General features: G+C 32.6%; 1 protein-coding gene across 11 annotated transcripts in view; it reads left to right on the plus strand.

Annotated features, from left to right (window-relative positions):
* The window catches only part of LOC114346561 (protein tramtrack, beta isoform), a 245,363-nt gene that overhangs the window by 152,083 nt on the left and 67,336 nt on the right, over positions 1–25,944 (plus strand). Inside the window, exon 5 of one of the 11 annotated variants that reach the window (XM_028297311.2) lies at positions 10,267–12,110. The exons of 8 other annotated variants lie outside the window; for them this stretch is intronic. In XM_028297311.2, coding sequence (XP_028153112.1) covers positions 10,267–10,814 — 548 coding nt within the window. In that variant the 3' untranslated portion in view covers positions 10,815–12,110. Of the gene's footprint in view, positions 1–6,633; positions 6,917–10,266; positions 12,111–15,771; positions 16,002–25,944 lie in introns of those variants that run through there. 2 more of the 11 variants (XM_028297432.2, XM_028297390.2) reach the window with 2 other exon arrangements.

Here is a 25,944-nt window from a genome sequence, read left to right on the forward strand (position 1 = left end):
AGGATGTACAGTACCTACACTTTCTGCCAAGTATCATAAGGATATGTCAAATAGTTTTATAGTACCGGGCACACATAGTTCTTACAGTTTTAAATAAAGAATACAACAAGTAAAACCATCATTTATTATAAAGAATACATTATTAAAAAAAAAAGAATATTTTAAAATAATTTGACATATCCACGTCATACTTGGTAAAAAGTGTAGGCACTGTACATCCTACTAAATTATGTTAATTAATCGTTTCTGGGTACTACCAGAGGCGTACGACAGGGGAAAATGAATGGATGACCCTTCCCAAATTCTACGCCACTGATGAAACTGCTATTTTAGCATAATTTTTAGATTCTCCAATACACTCTATGCAAATAATATACTCTTCATTCGTAACGATAAAGTCATTAGTTTTCGAGATATTTGAAGTTAAAAATGAAAAGGCACACTTATTTTGATTAATATGTGTGTACATTATGCTTCTTCGTTTTTAGCTTCAAATATCTCGAAAACTAATGGCTTTATCGTTACGAACAAAGAGTACCTATGTTATTTATATATTGGAGAATCAAAAAATTGCACTAAAATAGCAATTCCGCCAATGGCGTAGAATTTGGGAAGGGTCGACCATTCACGTTCCCCCGTCGTACGCCTGTGGTAGTAGCCAGAAACGTTTGTTTAACATAATTTAGTCGGATATACAGTACTACTAGCACCACTTACCAAATTTCGAGTTGTTGTCAAATGCCTGTCAGGAAATATTCAAAAATTTAATAAAAGTTTAACTTTGCATTTCGGGTATTATCAACTTTTGTACTAAGGTAAGTTAGCTTAAATCTACCTATTTTAACCTCAGGAATCTAAGGTTAAGCTATGGCCCATTCTTTACCAAACACCCTGTAAATTGAATCCAGCCATGTGCTGGATCGGATATACTTTCTCCAAATATGAATTATGTTGTGTTAGGATCCAGGCTTTTTTCCGGTCGCGAAAGATGCTTTTTGATACTTCTACGGCAGATTATTGACTGAATTATTTTGTAGATGATCTTCTTCTGGCGAGTTCCTAAGCTTTTTCATTACTGTGAATTCACCGATGACCTGTAACTCATATCAGTGCAACACTGTTATGGTCCGCTAGTCTGTCGATTTCTTCGCAAAATTTCCACTATTCTAGAATCCTCACTATGGCTTCTAAGACCGCTTAACTACCTATATCTGCATAAATTAATCCTTCTTCTTTATGTTCCGTGCTCGATTATCGAGCGTATCAAGTTGGCTACAGTAATTTTGTTGACGGCAGCTCGGAAAAGGAATGCAGAGGATCTGTTAAGTTAAACCATTCTCTCAGGAACTATTACGTTCTTCTTCGACCTGGCCCTCTTCTTCCTCCTGCTGCTATCCTCTTCTTTAATAAATTGATCCGCTTATGATTATATAAATCTCTACTTGGAATAGAGAGGTATATTCTCCTAGTTGAATAGAAATGTTTAAATTTTTACTGTAGTTTTAGACACGTCTCTACACTAGACACCAGCTTGTAGCCAGAACCTCGATTTTTTATCGATCATTCGCTATCCGTACACGTAACAGATACGAAGCGAATACGTTTGATAACGAAGCGAAGGTTTAAAAATCGAAATCCTGGTTGTGGACTACCTCTTTCCCATGTACTCTTGGAAAGGTACTTTAGATATCTGGGTACCATATGGCCTATATTTTGTTTGTTAAGTTGTATTAAGTTACTTTATATTACATAGAAAAATTAGTCTGGTATCTTATATTCATTTTCATTTTAACATTTTCATTTTTTTATAGTTTCTCTGTCGTTTCTAGTGAAATTGTACCAAACTTAGAAAACCAACATTAATCAAAAACCAAGAAAATGTTGAAATTTCTGACGGCACTGAAAATAAACATCACAAGCAGTTTAATACTAAACTTGCTACTGAAGATATCAGGGGACACCTGCGACAAACTAAATTGGATGACTGAAAACTGTATAAAACTTGTCGACTGAAACTGTGTTGTTTCGATCATTCGGCAATATCTGTTCCGTATCATTCAATAGCAAAGAATTTAATTCTAAATGTAGTCCAGTAAATGAACGGTAAATTCGGCGATACCGTGTAATTTTCAGGGGCAATTCCGAATTGCATGAAAATTTGGATTTAGGTACTACTTACCCTCCACTTCAAAGTTGAAATTGTGCCGTTGGTTGCTTTTACTTGGGGGGTGACAGTCACCCCTTCTCGGGGGTGAAAAAACATACGTTCAGGATAAGACCGGAAATGGATAAATTGACTGATTTTAAGCAACTTTTGTTCTATAGAGTTTTTTACTTAAGTCAATACTTTTCGAGTTATTTGCCATTAAAAATGTTGATTTTTCGACAAAAAAAAACTACGTTCTCAGACGGTTTTTCGCAAATAACTCAAAAAGTAAATATTTTATCGAAAAAAATATCCTTAGCAAAAGTGTAGCTTATAAAAAACCCAAAAAATGGTGTATCAGTAAAGTCTATCAATCAAATAAAAACAAAGTTGTAGCTCATGAAAATTACGTTCTTATTCGTCTAATTCCAAATCGAATATTTCAAGGTGAAATCACCGAAAAATTAAGTACTTTTCAGGAAAAACCCATTTCAACTTATTTAAAGTGTTTATATAAAGCTTTGTTTTAATTGTTAACAAAAGTTTTAGCATTAAAAATTAGCGAGTTACGCTCAAAATAAAGATGGCCCTCTTTTTTTTTTGTAAAAAATCATGAAAATCTCGTCGTTTTTAGCTCCCCAAATGAAATTAATCGCTACCGCTTTACAAACAATTTACTTACCTATCTATTTCTTATATGATCTGTCAGTCTCACCGGTTTAAAGTGTTTATTTTTGAAAGGGTTATAATTGAGAAAGCTTGAATGGGTCACTAATCACGAGTGTATGCAAATTTTGAACAGCCATATCTTAACCAATTTTTGTCTTACGGAGAAACAAAATGAAACTAACATATTTATAATAGCAAAACCTACATTTTTTACTCTTTAAGATGTTTCTTATCACTAATACTTTTAAGTTATTTTGAAAAAATGAAATTTTTCAAAAATTTTTAGAAAAATTTTTTTACTATAAAACCAAATGTTTTCAAAAATAAGCACTTCAAACCAATCAAACTTACAGATCATATAAACAATACACATACAGTTAAAATAGATGGTAAAGCTAAACGATTAATTTCATTTAGGGTGCTAAATAGAGGGAGGTTTTCACGATTTTTTTTACCAAAAAAAGGGGCCAACTTTTTTTTTCAGTGTAACTCGTTTATTTTTGATGCTGTAAACTTTTGTAAAAAAAAAATAATAAGATTTTTTTCCATACTTTAAAAATGTTATTAAGGTTTTCCCGAAAAACGCTTCCTTCTTCGGTGATTTCGCGTTGAATTATTCGATTTGGATTAGACGAATAAGAACGTATTTTTCATGAGCTACAACTTTGCTTCTACTCAATTTGTAGATTTTACTTGTACACCATTTTTTTCGTTTTTTTTATAGGCTACACTTTTACTAAATATATTTTTTTCGATAAAATATTTACTTCTTGGGTTATTTGGGAAAAACGGTCTGAAAACGTAGTTTTTTTGTCGAAAAATCAAAATTTTAAATCGCGAATAACTCGAAAAGTATTGGCTTACGTAAAAAACTTTATGGAACAAAAGGTGCTTAAAATAAGTCAATTTATCCATTTCCGGCCTTATTTTAGACACGCGTTTTTCACCCCCCGAGAAGGGTTAAATGTCACCCCTCAAGTAAAAGCAACCAACGACACAAATTCAACTTTGAAGTGGAGGGTAAGTAGAACCTAAATCCAAATTTTCATGCAATTCGGAGTTGCCCCTGGAAATTACACTCCAAAACGGTCATTTATTGGGCTAATGGTGATATTATCAATATTCTAATTAATAAAGATTGTTAATGAGTTATCAAAAACGGGTTTTTGCGTCTTTATTGCCTGCATAGATAGTAGCATTTTTGTCCTATTTCCCTAGAACCTATATAATTGTCTACACTCTATATCTTTAAATAAATAACAGTAAAACGAAAAATGTGGGTATTACCTCTGTTGTTATTGATTTAATGAAGGTTTTTCGTAGCTTTACAGCACTGGTATGAGTCAACACTAGCCAGGTAGCGTTTTGTATCTGTACATGACATATAATATACACCCATCAATAGTTGCTGGCGATAACGAATGTCCAAGTAGAATGTAAAATATTAGTGATTATGAAAAACATCAATATCGAATATTTATTTGATGGGCTTTACCTTTCATTCTATGTTTCTGCTACGAAGTACGGGGATTGTTCAAATATGTTTGCAACATTGTTGTGTGTTATTTATAATTTAACTTGATTACCGGTAAATGTAATATTGAACTGCCCTTATAAATCGCGTCGAAGTGAAATGTTTCAACTGACAATATCAATACTATATGTTGAATCATATGCAATCAGTGTTTGTTGTGCATAGGAAGCTTCTTCTTCGTGAATTTTTATGCTTCCAAAAGCGACTGACGCGGCGCGGAACCATGATACAATAACCCAAGATACGACACGCAGCGTTCCTAATTTCGTTCAGGTAGCGCATGACGTAACGTTGTGAGTAGATCCTTTACATCTCGAATGCATTGCCATTATGATTTGGGGATTTTAGCTTTTAATATCAGTTGTGAAATTTTCGAGAAGTGCTGTTTTGTTTATTATGATTAAAATAAATATAATTATTGAGAACATAATCTAATAATAGAAATCAATTACAAACATGATTTTTTATTATTAGGCAAGATACGTCTCATTAGGTACAGTCGGAAAAATGAAAGAATACCCATGAACGAACATATAAAACACGCTGTATTTTCCTGTCACCGTGTCACAAAGAAAATTGCCCAGCGCAAGTACATGTAATAATTATTATTACATGTACTTGCGCTGACCAATTTTTTGTGTGACACGGTGAAAGGAAAATACAGCGTGTTTTATGTGTTCGTTCATGGGTATTCTTTCATTTTTCCTACTGTATATATTATACTGTATGTATAATACACAGCGCTGCTCTCTACTGTTGTTCTGAAGCTATTTTCTTGTGGCATTTTTGTAATTAACTATTTTTAATGGGAAAAAGCCACAATTTTACCAAAAAAATGATTTTATTAACGTTTCGACGTTCAAATCGGATGTCGTTCTCAAAATACAAAAAATATTAATGAACTAAACAAAAATGTTGTTGCTTAGTAAAAAATTCTTCTAATAATTTATTTAATCTGACTCAATTATATCGGCAATTCAGACATAATATATTATACATTTTAAAGTAGAAGACTTTAAAATGATATTGCCAATTGTTCATTCGATTACATGAAATCAACCCCAACTCAAGAATATCCGCCAGAAAAAAAATCATAGCGTGTGATCTGTCTTTAAAAATACAACCACATGACACATGACCACATGCAACGGTGAGAGTAAAATTCTCGCATTAGAGATTCCATAGTAAATCACGAGTGAAAACCAGGAAAAAACCTCGTAATACTATCATGACACCGTAGTTATTAGGTCTTGTCTTACTATTATTAACGTAAGTATTATATTAGAATCTGGTATTAGTTTTGAGAGTAAACTAAAGTAAGACCTAATACTGACGATGTCGGGATGATATCACGAGGTTTTTTCTTGGTTTTCCCTCGTGATTTACTATGGAATCTCTAACGCGAGAATTTTACGGTCACGGTTGCATGTGGTTGTATTTTTAAAGACAGATTACATGCTATGATTTTTTTTGTGATGGATATTCTTGAGTTGGGGGTTGATTTCATGTAATCGAATGAACAATTGGCAATATCATTTTAAAGTCTTCTACTTTAAAATGTATAATATATGTCTGAATTGACGATATAAATGAGTCAGATTAAATAAATTATTAGAAGAATTTTTTACTAAGCAACAACATTTTTGTTTAATTCATTAATATTTTTTGTATTTTGACAACGGCATCCGATTTGGACGTCGAAACGTTAATAAAATCATTTTTTAGTAAAATTGTCGCTTATTTCCCATTAAAAATAGTTAGTTGCTCTCTACCAGAATCTACTTTGCCCTTTCCCGCTTTGGCTAAATTTTTGGATGGAATAGCTTTTTTTAAGGCATTGAACATTTTTAGGAGAATATCCAGGCAGCTCGTGTTTCAGATTACGTTCATAATTGTCGCTGTTACAATGTGTTGAACAGATACGAGCGTTGTTAACGTTAAAATTGTCTGCACGTTTACGTTTACATAATTGTTTTCACACACATCGCATTTTTTTTGTCTTTTGGGAAACTAAAAAACTTGATATTCGTATCGAAACCTTGTGATTGATTGTCCACATTACAACCAAACACGGCACACCTCATTTTTAATAAAAGTTGAACAATTTCAACAAAAATTCACCTTAAACAAAAAATAAACACCGTTTACTATACGACCACACTGAATTTAATGCTGTTCTACTCACAGAGTGACGTAGCTACGTAGGCCCCGCCCACCGACTCCATGTCATATCTTCAGTTATTGTATCATGGCGTGGAACTACAAATTATTTTTTTAACTATAGGTTACATTCCACCCATAGAAGACGTGCTACATCTGCTGAAGAGGAACGACGATAAACCCAGAAAACAATGTAAATCATGCTACAAAGATCTAACAAGAAAATTTTCCAGAACAGAAGCCAGAAATAAGTCGAGAAGAGTAAAAACATATTGCGATGGGTGTGATGGAAAACCAGCAATGTGTCAAGAATGTTACATAACAATCCATAGCTCCTTCTATAAGTTCCCTTTAAATTTTTGCAAAATAATATTAGGAAGTAAAAAGTAAAATTGGGTTATTTTAAATGCATTGATTTTTATTTTCTAATTTTTTTTTTCAGTTAGTGTTGAATTTAGACACAATTTAATTTGTAGCCCAGTAAATGAACGTTTTGGAGTGTAATTTTCAAGCAAATCCGTCGTGACGCTGAGGGTCTACTTATCCTCGACTTCAAAATTGGGCTTGTGCCGTTGGTTGTTTTTACTTGGGGAGTGAAAGTTACTCCTTCTCGAGGGTGGAAAAACATACGTTTGAAGTAAGTCCGGAAATGGATTAACTGACTAATTCTAAGCAACTTTAGTTCATAGAGTTTTTTCACTTAGTCAATACTTTTTAAGTTATTTGCGAGTGAAAAAAATGTTAATTTTTCAACAACAAAAAACATGTTTTCAGGCGGTTTTTCGCAAATAATTCAGAAAGTAAGTACTTTAACGAAGAAATATTCTAAGCAAAAATGTAGCATATAATATACCGAAAAAATGGTGTATTCATGGAGTCTAGACCTAGTAAATGCAAAGTTTTTTTTTCATGAAAAGTGCGTTCTTATTCGTCAAATTCCAAATCTGATATTTCAACGTGAAATAATCAAAAAATGAAGCACTTTTCATTTTTTGGGGAGGGAACCTCATTAAAACTTTTTTAAAAGTGTGTAGAAAAGCTTTGTTTTTATTTTTTTATAAAAGTTTCTAGCATCAAAGCTAAGGGACTTATGCTCAAAATAAAGTTAGCCTCTTTTTTAGCCCCCAAATGAAATTAATCATTACCGCTTTACAATTTTACTTTATATATATGTATTGATTATATGATCTGTAAGTCTGACGGGTTGTCACTTGTAAAGTGTTTATTTAAAAAGGTTTGTCACTTGTGAAGTGTTTATTAAAAAAAAATGGTTTTATAGTAAACATTATTTTTGAATTGCCCATTTTTCAAAATAACTTTTTAAAAAATAAAAAATAGAATTTGCTTTTTATTTGCTATTTACAAATATTTTGATTTCTTTTTGTTTTTCTGTAAATCAAAAAATGGTTGAGATATACCTGTTCAAATTTTGCATACACTCGTGATTAGTGACTCGTTCAAGCCCTTTCAATAATTACAACCCTTTTAAAAATAAACCCTTTGAACTGGTGAAACTTACAGATCATATAAAAAATACTTAAGTTAAGTAAATGGTAAAGCAGTAGCGTTTAATTTCATATAGGGTGCTAAACATGGGGATATGTTCACGATTTTTTTTACCAAAAAAAAAAATTAAAACTCGCTTAATTTTGATGCTAAAAAGTTCAATAAAAAAATAAAAATAAATCTTTTTTTTAAACACTTTAAAAAAGTTTTAATGAATGTTCCCCGAAAGTAGCCTCATTTTTTGGTTATTTCACGTTAAAATATATGATTTGGAATTTGACGAATAAGAACGTATTTTTCATAAGCTAAAAATTTGATTTTACTCGGTCCATAAACTGCTCCATTTTTTCGTTGTTTAGAAGCTACATTTTTGCTAAGAGTATTTTTTTCGATAAAATACTTTTTGAGTTATTTGCGAAAAACAGCGTAAAGACGTGGTTTTTTCGTTGAAAAATAAACACATTCACTCGCAAATAACTGAAAAAGCATTGACTTACTGAAAAACTCTATGGAATTTAGAATTAGTCAATTTTATCCATTCCCGGATTTATTTTATATTATACAGTAAAACCTCGGTTAACCGAAATAATTGGGGAAAGGCCCTTTTCATATGATCAGAATTTCGGTAAAAAATAACATTGTTTTTTTGAATTCTTCTTGTATCAAATTACATAGTATTCTTGGTCAAAATTGGTATTAAAAAATACTATGAGGTGATTTCCTAATGTGTTGTATATTTAATTGCGTTTTTTAGTTGTACGAAAGCAGTGTTGACGACGTTGACAAAGTAACAACGAAATGTTTCCGTTTTTCGATAAAAATTTACTTTTTATTGACGAAAATATTGAAACTGTCAGCTGTTTCGGTTAACGGTATGTTTTTTCACCCCCAAAAAGGGGTGACTTTCACCCCCTAAGTAAAAGCAACAAGTCGAACTTTGAAGTGAAGGGTAGGTAGAACCCAAACCCACCACCGCGATGCGGTGGTGACACGGAAAATTACGCGGTATCGCCGTATTTCACGTTCATTTACTGGGCTATTATGGTAATCTGAACGCCATAAGATTTTTCATGTGCATGGCATCAAGTGCCATGATTTCGATGGACATACGGAAATAATTGCAAAACCAGTATTAAAAGAGCGACGAAGCCGTTTATGACATAGGTACTGTCGGTCATAAACGACTGACACTGCAACATTTTACACTTGAGGCAGTTAGTCTTATATGACCGACTATAAGCAAGCACAAACAATATTGTATACATTGAGGGGCTGAGAGAAAAGTGGTGCAAAGGGACATAAAAATGGTACAAGTACAAAACACACTACTTACAGTACGGCCACCTGTATGTGAGACGTAAAAGCTCTCGCCAATTTCTGGTACCTAATGGTTTTCTGTATAAGTGGTAAAAGTGTATATGTCCCACTTTTGTTCTAAACCTTAGGTATGCTCCTTCTCAGAGGCATCTTTCAGTACGTCACAGTTTTTCGATTTCTTTTTAACGCATTAAACTGAAAGTGACAGAAAAAAAGGTACGCCCGTGATTAAAGTCATTAAAGTATTATTGTAGTTGTTGATAGATGGCGCTAGAATCGAACAAAAATGATTTATTTATTATCTATACGACTATAATTTATAAAACTATACAAATCAAACAATGTTCCTTTTTCTAAATAAAATAAACACAATTGATTTGTTCTTATACCAAATTACGATTACGATTCTGACAACTGTCGATTTAACTAAAACGTCATGCTATGATTCTCTAAATTCTTAAAATCATATATTACGTCATTAATGACACATTGAAAAACCGAGAAGAACATTATATTATAGTCGTATAGATATGTAATAGGTAAATAATGGGTAAATACCTAAATCTTTTTTTCCGATTATAGCGCCATCTCTTAACAACTGGAATAGATATTATAAATGCGTGTGTATCACGGACCTGCCTTTTTTCTGCCCTTTGTGACGCACTGAAAGATGCCTCTGAGAAGGAGTATAATTGTTTGTGAGAGCCACGTTTTAAAAGAGTGCAGGGATATTGATACGATTTGTAAAATAGCCTTAAATTAATGCAAGGTAAGTCTTCAATGGTAGCCATAGGTTTACTAGGCTCGACGAGCTAATTATTATTATTATTAAGTCTTCAATCCTTTTTATTTACGTCTTAGATTGTAAAATGTCTATAGTGATATTTTATTTATTTATGTCTTCAAAAAGTAGTAAAATGTGTTTTTTTTCCAGAATCTGACAGTTATTCGGAATATGACGATTCAAAAGGGTACAACAAATATAGTCCAATAGAAGATAGTAATAGCGATAGTAATTATGATTTACAAAACGTTACATATGTTGATTTAAACGTGTTATTAAAGAAAAAAGCCAAAAAACCTTTGATATATAGCGATTTAGATCAGAGCCAAGTAAGAAAACAAAAAAGGAATGCAGGTGAAGAATACGTAGGCTATAAAAACAAGTTAGTAGAAGCAAAAAGTGTGAAAAGTTATATACATACTTGCAGATATCAGTGTCAAAAATTCACCGATGAACAAAGACAGGAAATATTTAACCAATTCTGGGGTCTAGGAAATTGGAATCTGCAGAATGCATTCATTACGTCTTGTACAGAGATCACTTTGCCCAAACGACGAAGTACAGGAGCTGTTACTAATAAAGGAAAGAGCGTTACTATCAAATTAAAAAATATGAGGGTTTGCAAAATGTTTTTCTTAAAAACCTTGGATATCAGCAATGGACGCTATTCGAGAATTTTAAATAGGATAGATATCTGACGTCGGGATCACCGCTGTTGATAAAAGAGAAAGAGCTCCATGTCCTAATCACAGGCTGTAATTGATAAGGTAAAACGAAATATTGATATATTTCCAAAATGTACCAGCCATTACACCAGACATTACAATCCCTGTAGACGTAGACGGTACCTTCCTTCATTTTTGACCAAAAGGAAAACTTATAAGTGTTACCTAGCCTAGCGCACTGTCAAGAAAATAACGAAGCTCCTGTCAAGGAAAAAAGCCAAGCGTTTTAAATAATCGCTTTAAAAAGACTTTACCTCGTCACATTTGTAGTATTCTGCACTATACAATAGAACCCCACAAATCCGAACTAATTGGGGGGACCGACTAATCGGATTCCGAAAAGTTCGGATTATCCGAAAGTTAGCCTAACTAATAATTCAAAGCTTTCGTTGATTTTGAGTCGCTGCACCTGTCTCCCTCTCTCCCTCTTCCACCCATCTTAGATTGATGTCACTGATGCAGAGCATGTTACTGTTTGTTATTAGTCGCTAACTCGCTGTCTAGATTTACAATTTAAAGAAGCTCCATTTTTTCAAGCTTCATTACAATATTCCTAAAAGTCGTACAATAATCTGATGGGAAAACAAAGAAGAAAGTGCAATTACAGACTGGATCGAAGCTGAAGACAATGGACACCAAGAATTTACGGATGAAGACATTGTAGACTTAGTTCAACCTCAAGGCAACCCTAATCAAGATGAAGAAATCGATCAAGAAGTTTTCCTGCCATATTGAGTGTTACACGCAGATGCCACTAAAGCTCTGGGTGTGGCTCTACCGCTCTACGTTACGTGGAGCAGAACTCTGCTGCGTTACCGGTCGATGTAATGTTTTTGCGTAAATGGTTTAACATCGCTGCGTCAATTCGCTACACCTTCATGCGTCAGAAAAAAAGTGACCAACTTCTTTAAGAATGCTCCTTAGGGCCTCGTCTCGCAAGAGTACGGCCAATATTTTTGGACTCAAGTTGATTACAAGAGAACCGACGTAAAAGCACTAAGTATCAAGTACGCATTCATTTTTAAAAAAATTGAAATGTCCAAGACCTACTAGTCCTACATTGTTAAAATTTCAGATTTTACTCCGTATAATCATGTTTTTTGTAAGTTTTTGTCTTGAATTTTTAATTTTTTTTCACTTTCCGTTGGTTTGGATGTTCCGAACGTTCGGATTAGCGGGGTTCGGATTTGCGGGGTTCTACTGTAATTTGAAAATTGTGATCCAATATTTGCAGTTAATATAGAAATAAAAATATAGAAATCTTACAAACATTTCTTTCTACTCTTTCCTTCGAGAGATTTGGCAGCAGTATAAGTGCTGTTAGTATACTTAAACCTATAAACTGACAACTGCCACTTCCACGAAATTTACGCTTGTCATGTACGGGGACCTATATGCTCTGAGCTTCGCTGGTGGCGCTCCTAGCGGAATCCTAATTCAACTTTCACCGGTAATTTTTAAATTTATTATTTAATTGTTATCGCTTAACATTTACAACGCAAAAAAGTAATTAAATTGTAATCGATTTTTTTAAGATTTTGCTAATCATTTTGACGTTCTATTGATAAAATATGAATTTCTTACTTCGGATAATTTCACAATTATCGTGTAGATGGCGTTAAGATTTTTAGATTAAATTATAATTACATATTATGGAACATTAAAAAACTTAAATTCAGTATTTAAAACGTAAGTATATTTAAGGTAAAAATATATACCACAGCTTTGACCAACTAATATTTTTTATAATTAATGTTTTTAATTTTAAATTAATCACTTTGACATTTATGTCAAATTTCCGGTAAACGTTTACAGACTTGCCACTACTGGCGCTCGCGAATTTGTAAATATCCCCTCTACGTACGAGCTCACAGCGTATACTACAGGGTGTAACAAAAATACTGGTCATAAATTAAATCACATATTCTGGGACCAAAAATAGTTCGATTGAACCTAACTTACCTTAGTACAAATGTGCACCTAAAAAAAGTTACAGCCCTTCGAAGTTACAAAATAAAAATCGATTTTTTCCAATATATCGAAAACTGTTTAAGGTTTCTTATTGAAAAGGAAAAAGGAATATATTAAAAAAAATTATAGTGAAATTTGTGCACCCCGTAAAAATTTTATGGGTTTTTTGTTCCCTTAAACCCCCCAAAGTTGTGTGTACGTTCCAATTAAATTATCATTGTGGCACAATTAGTTAAACACAATATTTTTAAAACTTTTTTGTCTCTTAGTACTTTTCCGAAAAGTTGGTTTTTTTTCAGATACTTTGAATAATTTGTCAAATCGACCATATATTTGTGTACGATTATAAATAGAGACCTGTATATGAAAATTTATTTATAAATTATAACAGTTGAGGTATATTTGAACCATATTAAAGATGAAGATACATCTCGATAAAAGGTGCCTTATCTGAAAAATACTAAGAGCCAAAAAAGTTTTAAAAACACTTTGTTTAACTAATGGTACAGCAATAAAAGTTTATTTAGAACGTACACAAACATTTGGGGAGTTTAAAGGCACAAACCCTCAATAAAATTTTTATGTAAACCTATAAAAAAAGAAGCCGCATGTCGATTAAAACTGGTTTATCCAAAAAATACTGAGAGGCAAAAAAGTTTTAAAAACATTGTGTTTAACTAATGGTACCACAATAATAATTTAATTGGAGCGTACATAAACGTTGGGGGGGTTTAAGGGAACAAAACCCCCATAAAATTTTTATGGGCTGCACAAATTTCACTATAATTTCTTTTTAGGATGTTCCTGTCATAAGAATGTCACATGTCCATTTTCATTAAAAAATCTCTAATAGTTTTCGATATATCGGAAAAATCGATTTTCATTTTGAACTTAAAAGGGCTGTAACTTTTTTTGTGTGCATATTTGTACTAAGGTAAGTTTGGTTCAATCGAACTATTTTTTGTCCCAGAATATGTGATTTTATTTATGACCTGTATTTTTGTTATTAAATTATAACATTATAGCTAAATAGTGAAGTATAATACAGAGTGGGCCAAAGAAAACAGCCCACCTCGATATTTGGCAGTATTTATTAGATTTTAAGGAAATGAAGAAACAGTCGATTTTTAATCTAAGGGAGACACATTTTTACGGTACATACATCTGTCATTTGTCAACCACCTCCCTTCCATTTCCCCCACCCCTATTTTTAAATAGGGAATAGGAGTCGTGTACTACCTCATTTGAAAGGTTATTCAATTCTCTATTCAGTAATATTAACATTGACATAATTATTTATACAGGGTGTCCAAGAAAAATTATTTTGAATTAAATTAATTGACACAAAAAGAAGAATGTATGCAATTTATTTAACTCAAAATACATTCTACTACTGACAAAAAACAGAGAAAAATGTTTATTTGACAAATACATATTGTTTTTCGCTTAAATTCAATATTCAACCTACCAAGAGGCAGATGGGTGGCAGCTTGATCATTGAAATTAAGCGAAAAGCAATGTTTATTTGCCAAAAAACATTTTTTTCTGTTTTTTAACAGCAGTAGAATGTATTCTGAATTAAATAAATTACATACATTCTTTTTTGTGTCAATTAATTTAATTAAAATATTTTTTCTTGGACACCCTGTATAAATAATTATTTTAATGTTTATATTACTGAATAGAGAATTGAATAACCTTTTAAAGTTACCAGTACCTTAAGCACTGACCCCCAAGCTATACCACCACCCCTCCCCATCGAAGGACATACCGAATGGGGAGGCGTTGAACTTAACGTTACTTTGGATGCCCTGGGTAATGGGACATCCTTTGTATTGCTTCATGTGGTTAAGCCACCTGGTTTTAGGGGTAGCTAGAAGAGCTTTTCTCCCTATTAATGACTAGTTAATTTTTTACTTTACTTTGGACTTGTGTCCTAAAAAAATGTGTTCCGGACATCAAGGCACCGATCTAAATTTGTGTCTCGGTGTCCAGACCGTGTGTGCTCGGTCACTCAGCCGGCGAATTGGCAAAATAAATTTTGTTCTCCTCGACGGCTGAGCGCCCGAAAGGTGTAAAATAAAGGTAGGGATAGCCGTAAAATATTTGCGCCTACGCTCTTAAGCTTTGAAAAAAACACCTATAAAACCGTGAAATTTGGCGATTTGATACAGTTATTGTGAGTATTTACAGGACGGAACTTGTGTATTTAAGTGGAAAGATAAGAGGGAACTTTTCGCTATTTCTACAGAGTTTCAGGGAGACATGGTTAACACTATATCCAAGAGGGGAAGAGAACAAATGAAACCACTAATAATGAAGGAGTACAACAAGTATAAAACTGGTATAGATAATATTGATCAGCTGTTACATTACTACAGCTGCGAACATAAAACTCTTCGTTGGTACAAAAAACTTGGATTATACAGTAGACTCCCTCTATACCGAGAACTGAAATGGCGGACTAATTACGTCGTTATAAGCGGATCTCGTTATATCAGACAACAATAATATTGAAATGTCTTGATGCCTCTTACGTAGTTTATTAGGTGTCGATGGTCGACCTGAACAATAAGCGCCATCGTAAATTGTAAATTCCCTACAATATTCAATATCAGTGGACAAACCGGAAGAAGTTTATTACAGGCGCCGGAGTTTATTACAGCACTGGCCTCGATAATAACACAGATGTTGAAACAGGTAAACAAGTAAACAGAAAAAGGTAAAGAGATATATTCTTCGATTTCATTTTTCCTCGTTATAACCAAATATGCATCGTTATAGAGGGTTATAGTTCAATAGGAATTTCACGGGACACCTAATCTACCTCGTTATAGAGAGAGTCCACTGTACATTGTTCAGATAATGTTGGTAAACGAGTACTTTATACATAATAAAGATGCACTTACGAAAATGAATCTATACTACTTCAGATTATCTGTTATATCAAAATTTTTAGGACCTGTACCACCAGAAATTCTTAGGCTACCGGTAATACCTCATTTACCGGAGCATTGTCCCAAAGACGCAAATGGTCACACAATGCGACGTCGATGTAAATACTGCTGGCAGACGCAAAAGGTGCGAAAAGTGTCATTATATTTTTGTCCTCAATGTCCTGCGGGACCTGGATTGTGTTTAACTCCATGCTTTAGAGACTTCCACGAAATGTAGATTTTTACATGTTGCAATTACCAATGTGTACCAATTACACTGGTCAACAAAAAAATTTTTTTTTTGAGTTTGTTATTTAGTAAATGTTTTCTGTTAGTATACATCGAAAATTAAGCAGAAACTCGATAAATTATAAATAAAATTTGCTTTTGTACCTTTAGATAATGAAAAATAAATAATATACGGTGTTTTGGCAGATTTTTTGAGGATCCGTTGTATTTAAGATACCAGAGAAGGGTGAGGGGGACTGTAGGTGTGAAGATGGTGTGAAGCGATAAGTGGCACACTGATAGGGTAGAGCATTGCAGTGGAATTAGGCCAGGGTAATAAGGTAAAAATATACCCTGTTCGTGACACTTGAACAGCCAGGGTACTGAGTCGTTTTTTCGACAGGTATTACCTATAAGAATAAATTGTAACTATTTCCTGGTAGGATCTGCCAGCCATTTTTATTTATAAATAGTTTAGTGTCAAAAAAACATTTTTCCTTTATCTTTAAATCAATGGAAAACAGTGAAACGTATGGTGTTTTTAGTACACACATTTTCGAGAGCAAGAAAAAAGCTTTATGATACACTTATTTATTGTTAATATATAATTGCGAAAAAAGGTCGAAATTGCAAAAAAATTAATTTCGCTATAACTAGTGTAAAAATTAGTGTACAGCTTTGAAATAAATAATTATGCAAAAGTATCGTAAATTTTTCGTTATAAACTTTTTGAATAACTTTTTTCAAAAAAATCTATTTTTTACCGTGTTTTAGGTGCACAACTACCGAGTAATGTTATGTATGGTTCATTCCACCAACATACGTCTATTTTGGATTATCGCGACAACGAATATTTCAGTGTGCAACATAAGAAGTACGAAAGTAAATGGCTCTAAAATTATTCCAATAAACAGCAATGTAATTTGCAATTTATTTTCGTTTTTTATATTTTGCACAATAAAATATTCGTTGTCGAAATAATCCAACACAGTCGTATATTCGTGGAATAGGGTATATATAATAATCGATAAAAAATTGTAATAAATATATATAATTTATTATTCGCGGTGTGCAAGTACTTGGAAGGGAATTGAGAAACCATCGTGCGCGAATAGCGGAGAAATATTGCAACTTTCTTAAATAATTCATATTGTCAATTGAAATTGTCAAATTGACGTACATTTCATATCTACTGTCATTGAAGAAGAAAAATTATATGTTGCTCCACAATATTGATATGATATGCAATTATTATATAAAGGTAAATTTAATTAATTGTATTTTGCTTGCAGTACTGCATTTTAATAACTAATTTTATTTACTACATACAATTGTTTACGTTTTAATAACATAACCTGAATCTTATTTTTTCTTCTTATTATTTTTTTGTACTATGGCCTTGATGACAATTATCCAGTAACCAGGACTAATATAATTAAAAGTGCAAATAAAGTTGCAGAGCGTAGAAATAGGTGTCGCTTTGCCGAACTTGCACGGTCCCAATACAAAAAAAAGACTGTGTGTGTACTTTGTACGCACGTAAGAAGTTATACTTCTATTATATGATTTAAACGAAATTAATATGCTTTTTATTTATATTTTATTTAAATATTAAACTAATTTGTACTTACTACTTTTCAAACATTTTTATTAAAACAGTGCTAAAAATTAAAATAATAAAAGAATAAAACACACACAAACACATTAAAAATGCCACAAATTATTTCTGAACATTAATTGTCGGAAATTTTTTTAACTAAATACGTATTTTCTGAAAATAAAATTATATAATAAATATACTTACAATCATAAAATGTATAAAAAAAATAAAAGTTTCTATTGGGATTCGAACCAGCTTATCAGCGCGGTTGGTATTGGGGTTTATTCGCCTTAATCGCTTCGCCACGGAGACAATGCGTCATTATGTGCGAAGATCGACTAACTAAACGGATTAAACTTTTGACATTTTTGAATTAAATCAAATTATTTTGATTTTGAATTGAAATGATTTAGAATTGAAAAAATACAACAAAACAGAATAAGAAAACAATATATTAGGTGAATATTGATAGAAATTTTGATGGTAATCAAATTGTGTAAACAAAAGTATTACATACTATGTATTTTGGTAGGTTCAAATAGGTAGGTACCTACCTATGAAATTTTTTATTAGGATACTGATACATTTAACAATTATTACGTACCTGTTGCTTTTAAAAACCATTTAAAAGTCACTACAGTTATAAGCTTTTTTGTTTCTGTCCTCACAACAATAAAACTAATATATTATACAACATTTGTTTACCTCCATATTGAACAATTATTTATTATTGACAGATCATTTCAACATCCAATCAGAGCCAGTATAACGGCTAATACAATACCATACTGTCGGTGTGCGCATGCGCGCAGATTAATAATAAATTCACCCTCAATCTCAATCGCGCCTAAAGAAGTATAACTTCAAAAATAAAAGATTTATAAGGGAAAATTGACGATACTTTTGCATAATTATTTATTACTAATGAATGCATTTTTTATTTACTTTTTTAAACCAATTTGAAAATTGTTCTAAAGAAGCCTCATCATGATTTAATGCCCCCATCGCATAAAAAAATTAGGTCTTATGAAGGAGTTCGTAAAGGCTCTTCGTCAAGATTGTGATGCCTTTCAATTTTTAAATCAATTTTTCAAAACTATCAGAGGCTGACAATTACAAAGAGCTTATTTCTAATATGCTTGACAGCTTCAAAGTCATGAGTTGCAGGATATCTTTTAAACTACATATGCCACATGCTCACTCGGATCAGTTTACAGACAACTTGGGTGCATATTCATAAAAGCAGGGGGAATGCCTTTATCAAGATGTAATGAACTTCGATCAACGTTATCAAGGAAAATATAATGAGAACATGATGGTAACTACGTTTGAGGGCTCCTATGAGACAGTCCTTGATTAAACAATAGAAATACCAAAATTGTTCATCTTTTAAAGTTTTATTTGTATTGTTTTTTGTATTTATGGGTTTATATAAGCCGTCTTCTGTAATTAAAGTTAATAAAAATATACAATTCAAAATTTGTTTACTTTTAAAATTATTTTAAATTAAAAAATTAAGCTTTTTCATCAAATTTGAAATTTCGTTCTGGTAAGTACAAAAGCAAACTTTATTAGATAAAAATATTTTTTCTGTCTTTAGTTAGGCCATGTTAGGCATAAGTAATCAAAATCAGAGGTACAGAACTCAGAGTCGAAATTCACGTTGACCAGTGTTATCATTGTGTTACCATAATTTGAATATATTGCAATATATGTGTATATCAATAAACATCTCATATTCTTTTTTTTTATTTTATTACGTATAAAAAATATAGAACAAGTTGCCCGTGTCGGCGGCACATGGCATGCAAATTATTACTGGGTGTCGTGAACACGACTCACCGTGTTCAAATTTTTTTCAAAAAAATTTCCAAAAAATTGATTGCACACTATTTTATACACACAAATACAACCTTATATTACAAACTAACACCTGCTTGTTAGAAATATCTGCATGGCACATGAGACAAATATCTGACATTGGCTCGCAGGTGCTGTACTAAAAGGCAACGCAAGCAATATTTGTCTTGCAATGTGGAACCAGGCCTTCATCGCAAAATTTACTTGTCACTACACACTCGTTCGCGAGGAACACATTCAAGCGGATACCGACTTCGTTTCCTTTGACTTGGTCGCAAAAACCGCCACAGAATAGAAGTAGGCCGAAGCGAAGTGAAGTCGCATGTAGTACCTGTCTACACTCTCGTACTCGCTGAAATTCGATCGACTTCGCGAGTAGTATAGTGAGCGTTTAAAACGTTCACTTTTCAAACGTTTCACGTTTTTTTTTCAAATTACGGATACTTGACGTCATTTTATTTCTTTTTTGATAACTATTTTATTATTAATTTTAAAGAAGAAAATTTCTTCAGAGATCAAAAAATGACTGACATGCTCATGACTTTGTATAAGCATTTTTTTAATTGATATTTTTCGGTTTTCGCATTACATTTTTTTACTTTTCGTAATTTTCTCAAAAAAAAAACGTTTATTTAATTATCAAAGTAAAATAATTTAGTGTATTTTAAAAATTACATCTGATTCAGTGAATTTGCACTCTACTAAAAGTTTTGGGGTAGTTCTGATTTCTTTCATTATATATGGATTTTGGGCTGCTGAATTCGAATATGAGGTTTGCGGACAAAATTTCTTGCCGGAACATTGAAAAAATCGCGAAAAAAAACGAAAAGTTTCCGGTTTTTTGCTCAAATCTCGAAAACTATTAACTTTTAGTAACTAAAATTAAAGTACTTAAAATTATCTACAAATATCACTATTTACTTTTTTTTTCAGACGAACCGTTCGGTCTAAAGTGCAAGTTGAAAATTGCCAATTTTTAACGGTTTTGCCAAAACCCACTTTTTACATTCCAAAACTTTAGTTTTTATTAGAATGCTGTTATTTGATAAATTTCCCCTAGTTTCCTGTACAAATAATAAATGTTAGTTCATAATATGAATATGGTATGTCTCCTCTCACAGCTTCCATGAATCCATTCCATCCTAAAATACCGAGAATGTCTCTGCTTTTCCCTTAGAGCCACAGAAGATCAGGCACAGATGGAGTCACAGTTTCAGTTGGTGTGAACATTCCCTTCAGATCTTGATTTCTGATAAACCTTGACGTTTTGTCCTTTCAAAATGTATTAATTGAACAGCTCTCTGACTTCCATAAACCTCAGGTGCGGGTTTAGTTTTTAGCCGAGGAATGGATTGGTTAGGCGCTATTGCATGTTTTGGTGCAATATAAGAAATGCCAACCATGACGTAAAAAGTGTGGTATCCGTCGATTGTATGTACATTAACCCTTTCTGTCCCAACGCTGCATATATATGTTTTTGAAAAAGTGGGTCTGTATTCCCAGCCGCCGTATATATACGTTCAAGGTGTTATGGTCTCAATTTACCAAAGCCGAAAATATGCGTTGCTTATAAAATTTTAGACTCATTGGTGTCCCAATGCCGTAAAAATATGTCCGAAAATGTTAGATTATTCTTCCCAAAGCCTCAAAATATTGGCACCTAAGACAGGTCATGCGGACCCATTGCCGTATATATTGGTGCACATATTTTAGATATATGCTATATTGTAGCACTGGTGGCAACGCTTATAGGTAGCTGCTAGAAGGTGAAGCGTTTGTAGCCACAGAAAAGACCAGAAAAAAAGAAGCGAATCGAGATACATCTGTGTAAGTTGCAGAGTCGGCCTTTGCGTAGTGTCATGTTTTGAGGAGTACCACACAAAAGAAAACTTTCAATGTTAATTTACATTACATTATTTTTTTTTAAGTTAGTTACATTTTTTCAAGTTGGTTTTGCTCTCTGATGAGTACTTTTGGAAAGAAAACATTTAAGTTGGTTAAAAAAACTCATTAAAAACATGTTTTGGTCATTTATTTGTTTATTTAGATGCGACGTATATATAAGACAATTGGACTCTAAGCATGAAAAAACCTTTGGGATTGAGGCCTGGCATAGAAAGGGTTAAAATCAGCGTTTTCGTACACCTGTTGTGTAAAGCACAGCTTATCAATTTTCTGCGGATCGCCTGCGATTGCTGACACTTCCAGATAAGCAATGCGCTTGCTCAAAGTCTTGTAGCGACAGTAAGGCCCAGATAGTTGGTCTCACCATTCCTTGCAGGGTTGGCCGTTTTGCCTACAAAAAGTACGGCTCAAGAAAATAGGTTGATGTAGTTTCCTCTTTGGGGTTTTGTTCATCCTATACAGAAGCTGTTCGCCTGGAAGTGTCAGCATTCGCAGGCGATCCGCAGAAAATTGACCTGCCGTGCTTTACACAGCAGGTGTACGATAACGCTGATTTTAATGTACATACAATCGACGAATACCACACTTTTCACGTCATATGTGGCACTTCTTGTACTACACCAAAACATGCAGTAGCTCCTAAGCAATCTATTCCTCGGATAAAAAAGAAACCTGCGCCTCAGGTTTGTGGAAGTCAGGAAGCTGTTCAACTAATTCATTTTGAAAGGACAAAACCTCAAGGTTCATCAGAAATCAAGATAACAAATCCGAAGGAAATGTTCATACCAACTGAAACTGTGCCTGATCTTCTGTGGCTCTAAGGGAAAAGCAGAGAGAGACATTCCCGGCCTCTTAGAACGGAATGGACTCTGGAAGCTGTCACAAGAGACATACCATACCTATGAACTAAAATTTATTAAATGACAGCATTCTAATAAAAAATCAAGTTTTGGAATGTAAAAAGTGAGTTTTACCGAGACCGTTAAAAATTGGCAATTTTCAACTTCTACTTTAGACCGAACGGTTCGTCTGAAAAAAAAAGTAAATAGTGATATTTGTAGATAATTTTAAGTACTTTAATTTCTGTTAACAGACCATCTACTAAAAGTTAATAGTTTTCGAGATTTGAGCAAAAAAGCGGAAAAAAGCTGAAATTTTTCGCTTTTTTCAATGTTCCGGCAAGAAATTTTGTCCGCAAACCTCATATTCGGATTCAGTAGCCCAAAATCCATATATAATAAAAGAAATCAGAACTACCCCAAAACTTTCCTAGTCAAAACACAATTTTATTGAATCAATCGTAAGCTTTGAAAAACACGTATAACATTGTGATACAGCTCTTTAAACTTGAGTAATATCCTCTTAAATGTGGTAGTGATTCTGTAAAACAACGAAATTTTTAAAAATTCCTTTTTTTAGATGTCGTGTCGCCGGCCGTAATCATTTGAATACATTTTTTGAAATTTTTTTTTAAACATCGTTTAGTGCGATGTTTGAATAGTAATTAGTATAAGTTTTAGATTTTTATAAGTGAAATTGTATTAGTAATACCTTTTTAAATAATTTTTAAACAAAATTGATGTAACACACACTTTCCGCCCACACTGTACTTATGCACATAATTTGTGTTTCTTTCTAATATGACTATAAAATGGCTTTAATGTTCTTCTTTCATTTCCAATTTGCTAAATTTAATTTGATCAATTTAAAAAAAAAGTATTGATGGATTCGACCGTTACTTGATGGAAGTTCATTTTATCTCACAATAAAACACTGAGAACTTTTGTTTTCTATACTTCCACAAAATTTATTATTTACAACTATGTGACTACAGCTGTTTCGGCGGAGTGCCTTTCTCAAGTGATATAATTTACAATGTGTTTGCCTTTTTAAGTCTCTAACTGAAGAGGTTGAGGAGTGGGGAGCTGTTTGTCTCGAGTTGGTCATTCAGAATTATATCTGTATTTTTCAGTTTATTAATTTCCATAGATTCTAAAAAAGATAGCTTAAGGCCTTTATTTTGGATATGCAGAATTCGAAACTCTTCATTGAAAGAATGATTATGATCTAGAAGGTGAAGTGCGTATGTAGAAGTGTCTGTTTTTCTATTGTTGAAAGCCCTTTTGTGTTCTGCTATCCGTTTGTCAAAAGTTCTGCCAGTTTGACCGATGTACGTTTTCGGACAGTCACCACAAGTGTTTGTACAAACCACTCTGTAGTTGCTTTCTCTTTCGGCTTTTATTGTTCTTAATATATTTGCTTAAGTTGTTGTTAGTTCTGAAAGCTGGTATTATTCCTTTCTTTTTTATGTATCTGGCTATTTTTGTTGTTATCTTGCCAGTATATGTGATAGAGCAGAAGGTACTGGGTTCTTTCTGTGGTGGTGGATACACTAATTTCAGGGCTTTCTTATGGAGTTTTTGATTTAAAATTTTGTTAACTGTTTGTTCGTTATAGCCGTTGTCTACTGCTATTTGTTGTGTACTGCTAATACATAGTTGTAAATAATAAATTTTGTGGAAGTATAGAAAACAAAAGTTTTCAGTGTTTTATTGTGAGAAAAAAAATATGTTAAATTAAGTAAAACGTGCGCTCGGTGGAACTCTGTCACACAGTGCGCCAATGTCTCAGAGGGTACACTACAATTAGAATTAGACGAAAATCATTAGACCGAAAGCAGTAGACCGAACTCCTTGGACCGAAAAGCACTTTACCGAAACGTCACTAGATCGAACAGCATTAGACCGAAATGGTACATAAATTAAAAATAGTTATTTTCCTAACAAGTGCAGAAAGTCATTCTTTTCCGCACGCGACTGCAGTTTGCCGAACGACGCGAAGCGGGAGTTCGGCAAGCAGTCGAGTGCGGAAAAGAGACTTTCTGCAAGAGTTAGGAACAATATTTTTTCTAAGAGTCTTTAAAAAATTGCCAAATCTTAATCAATTAATTTGCTTAATATGAAAATACATACACAAATTAATTCTTTGACAAGGTTGTCAAAACCAAACTTTCAATAAAATTAGTTAGCATGACGACGATCTTGGTTTCCATGACGATGATTTAAAACGACTGTTATTGTCTACCGATTTGACTTTCGAATATTATGTCAAAATAATTTTATTTCATCGAATTGTCGCGTTAATTTCATTAAAACAGGAACACAATAAGATATATTTGAAATAAATTAGTAAATAATATCTAAATATTAGTTTATTGCATGTATTATAATTACTTTAAGGCTATATTAACATGTCTAAATTAACACGCGTGCGGGAAAGTAAAAACCGCGTGCGGAAAAGTAACACGAGTGCGTAAAAGTGAAACTTTCTAAACTAAAATGCGTGCGCGAAAGTAGACATTTTTGCACGCTCGTAGAAAAAGATCTTTATCAGATCTATTAAATCTTAAAAAAAGATCAATTATGCTAAGATTTTTTATATCTGTCCTTTTGTTTATTGTATTTTTTTGTATTATTTTATATATAGGGTGAGGCAGATAAAGGGCCTATTAGAAATATCTCGAGAACTAAAGGCAACACAATCCTGAAAATTGGAATGAAGGTGTTTTGAAGAGTGATCTATTTAATGAAAATATGTTCATCTATTTTCTACTTCCGGTTATACCGGAAGTTGCTTATAACTTCGTTTTTTTTTAAATGGGACACGCTGTATATTTTTACATTTTTGGATTTTCTTCGATGTCTCCTTTCTTAATATATGAGGTTTTCTATTATTATACAGGGTAGTTTAAAAGATAATTACGTGTTTTTATTAATTTCGTAGGAATTTTTACACCCTGTAGAATTATAGTACTTTGACATCAAAGACTCTATTTACGTTCAGATGATTTTTAATATAGTCTACTATTGTTAAACATTATTAGCGTAGCTATATATTGAATTTTAGTACCTATACATGGTTGGTCAAAACACGGAATGAATATTTTCTGAGTTTTCTTAAATGGAACACCCTGTATTTTAGTATTGTAATGAAATGATATTTTATGGTACTTTTTTATTTTATAAGCATTCCCTATACCTAACCGCTTTAAATTGTGAGGGATTGGTGATTCAAGCCAAACATTAATTGCAACAAAAAATACGTGAAATTTTATTAGATTGGCCTTGAAAATATTCAGTCGCAAATAATTTTTCGGAAATAAATACATATTAATCTAGACAAATTAAAGCAGTTAGGTATAGGGAATGCTTAAGAAATAAAAAAGTAACATAAATATAATTTAATTACAATACTAAAATACAGCGTGTTCCATTTAAGAAAACTCAGAAAATATTCATTCCGAGTTTCGACCAACCCTGTATACTAAAATTCAACAATTAGCTATACTAATAATTTCTAACAATACTAGACTGTATTAAAAATCATTTGAATATAAATAAAGTTTTTGATGTCAAACTACTCCAATTCTACAGGGTGTGAAAGTTGCTACGAAATTAATAAAAAAACGTAATTATCTTTCAAACTACCCTGTATAATACAAAACCTCATATTTTAAGAAATAAGACTTCGAGTAGAATCCAAAAATGTAAAAATATACAGGGTGTCCCATTAAAAAAACGAAGTTATAAGCAACTTCCGGTAT

The sequence above is a fragment of the Diabrotica virgifera genome, chromosome 7 (assembly GCF_917563875.1).
Source record: "Diabrotica virgifera virgifera chromosome 7, PGI_DIABVI_V3a".
NCBI lineage: Eukaryota > Metazoa > Arthropoda > Insecta > Coleoptera > Chrysomelidae > Diabrotica > Diabrotica virgifera.